Below are 2,156 nucleotides of genomic sequence, written 5' to 3' on the forward strand. Positions count from 1 at the left end.
CTCGGGCGGGCGGCGGGCGCTGACGTTGGCCGAAGGCAGATCTTGCAGAAGCCCAGCGTACACTAAAACCCCAAACGCGCTCCTGTGTGTATCAACACCTCCCTGGGCCTGTCCTTCTTGTAGCTTTAGTGACTTTTGGGTTGGTTTGTTTTTTTTTTTTTTGTATCCCCAACCAGATTTCTACAGTCGGCGCAGGCCCCCGAGGACGACTCCTGGAAGGATGGGTGTTACTGACGTCCCCCAGTGCCGATGCCCCGCCAAACGCCTCTGTGAAGCAGCCCCCCCCCCAGCTGGCTGGGCGTAAGAACGCTGTTTGACCATGAAACTCAGAGACCCCCCCCTCGCATTGCAGACCCACGTGCATAGCTCCCCTCCTCCTGACCGCCAGCTCCCCTCCCCTTCCGCTAGTCAGGCCTGGGCGCGGTGGAACAGGCAACCGCTTTACTGCCTTCCCACTGCTTAAAACATGACTGAAACACGAGTCTTCACGGGAAGACTGAAAATAGCCTTATTTCACAAAAACCTCCACCCGCAGCCCTGCGGGAGGCTCGGCACAAAGAAATGGCTGAGGTGACCCCCTCCTGAGGCCGCTGGTGGTCCCCTCTGTGCCAGAAGGCAGCGCCTCGCGGCGACTAGAAATAGCGACATAGATCCGTGTTCCATCTGTTAAAAGAAATTAAGCGCTTTTTTTAAGCAAAGCTAATTACCCAGGGAAATGAAGAGGCACAGGCTCAAACTTACTTGATGGCACATATTTATTTGGTGCCTATGTCTGGTTTTGGGAAGGGGAAAAGCTCTTGCAAAGGACTAATAAAGTCTCTTTACTGTTAATGTAATAATTGTCCCAGATGACCCACGCTGGTGCCTCTGTAACTTCGCTACTGGCAACATAAGTTGGGTGGGTTTTTGTCTTTTCCTTCCTTAGCCTTTAGTGAGGACTCGGGGTGGGCATTGCCCAGGGCCTAATGAGTTTTTAGAAGGGTTTGGAAAGTAGGACCAATTAACAAGGCTTCTCTTAAGCATGACTCTCTGTCTTTGGAGTAACTTCATACAACAGGGTGAAAGCAGAGCGTATGTAATGGTTTCCAGAAACATTTTTGTTCTTGCTGCACAAGTCTGAACTGATTTAGGGGCCACATCTTAATCCAGAAAGATGCAATGGGGGTGGGTTGGGGGGGGGGGGGGGTGATGCTTATTTCTAGCTTTTATGATTAGCTTCCTAAATATTTAGGCAGGGGCTAGCTGAAGCTTGTAGATGGCCTAAAGCAAGAGCTGCTTAGTTAGAACATACTCAATCCCTTTCAAGAATAAGGCCTCCAAGATGCTTCCAAGGACTGCATGCACGGGCTGCTTTGCACCACGTTAGTGAAGCATGGTCTTAGCCCGTCCTCCTACAGCACCCGTTGTGCTTTTCTGGGGTAAATCCTCTACCAAACTGCCTAAAGCCATTTCTTACAGCTATTGGCAGTACGATCGCAGTGTAAACTGCTATGATTGAGGGAAGTTAAGTTGATTCGGTGTCAGAGTAATAAGCAACAAATACTTCTTTTTTTTTTTCAGTGTCCTGTTGTAGCCTTCAATAAATTGAACTGAAACTACTTAAAAAAAAAAAAATACTCGACAGGGAATTTTTAAGCTCTTCATTTGCAGTAGTACTCTACGTACCACCTGATCGTTTTTCGGGTGGTCATAGTCATGTTTGCGGGGGGAATATTTCTCTTGGGCTCAGTCACGGGGAAAAAAAACCCACAACAGCGTCAGTAAGTCAGTGGAGCTGTTCAGGCCCCCAGTAACAGTCACTTCATTCCTCTGGACAGCCCAAAATTGCTGCTGCTGCTCCGCTGCCCTCCTGGTGCCGCGGGCGGGCGGGCGCTGACGTTGGCCGAAGGCAGATCTTGCAGAAGCCCAGCATACACTAAAACCCCAAACGCGCTCCTGTGTGTATCAACACCTCCCTGGGCCTGTCCTTCTTGTAGCTTTAGTGACTTTTGGGTTGGTTTGTTTTTTTTTTTTTTTGTATCCCCAACCAGATTTCTACAGTCGGCGCAGGCCCCCGAGGACGACTCCTGGAAGGATGGGTGTTACTGACGTCCCCCAGTGCCGATGCACCGCCAAACGCCTCTGTGAAGCAGCCCCCCCCCCAGCTGCCCGGGGCA

The 2,156-nt window shown here is 50.6% G+C and overlaps 1 protein-coding gene across 1 annotated transcript in view; it reads left to right on the plus strand.

The window, feature by feature from the left end:
* Nucleotides 1-2,088, plus strand: part of LOC104127976 (SLAIN motif-containing protein-like) — a 25,789-nt gene extending 23,701 nt beyond the window's left edge. The window contains exons 8-9 of the mRNA XM_009640689.2: nucleotides 177-195; nucleotides 2,041-2,088. Of these exons, the coding sequence (XP_009638984.2) occupies nucleotides 177-195; nucleotides 2,041-2,088 (67 nt within the window). The remainder of the gene's footprint in view (nucleotides 1-176; nucleotides 196-2,040) is intronic.
* The last annotated feature ends 68 nt before the right edge of the window (nucleotides 2,089-2,156 follow it).

Source organism: Egretta garzetta, unplaced genomic scaffold (assembly GCF_000687185.1).
Source record: "Egretta garzetta isolate BGI_Z169 unplaced genomic scaffold, ASM68718v1 scaffold226, whole genome shotgun sequence".
Lineage (NCBI taxonomy): Eukaryota > Metazoa > Chordata > Aves > Pelecaniformes > Ardeidae > Egretta > Egretta garzetta.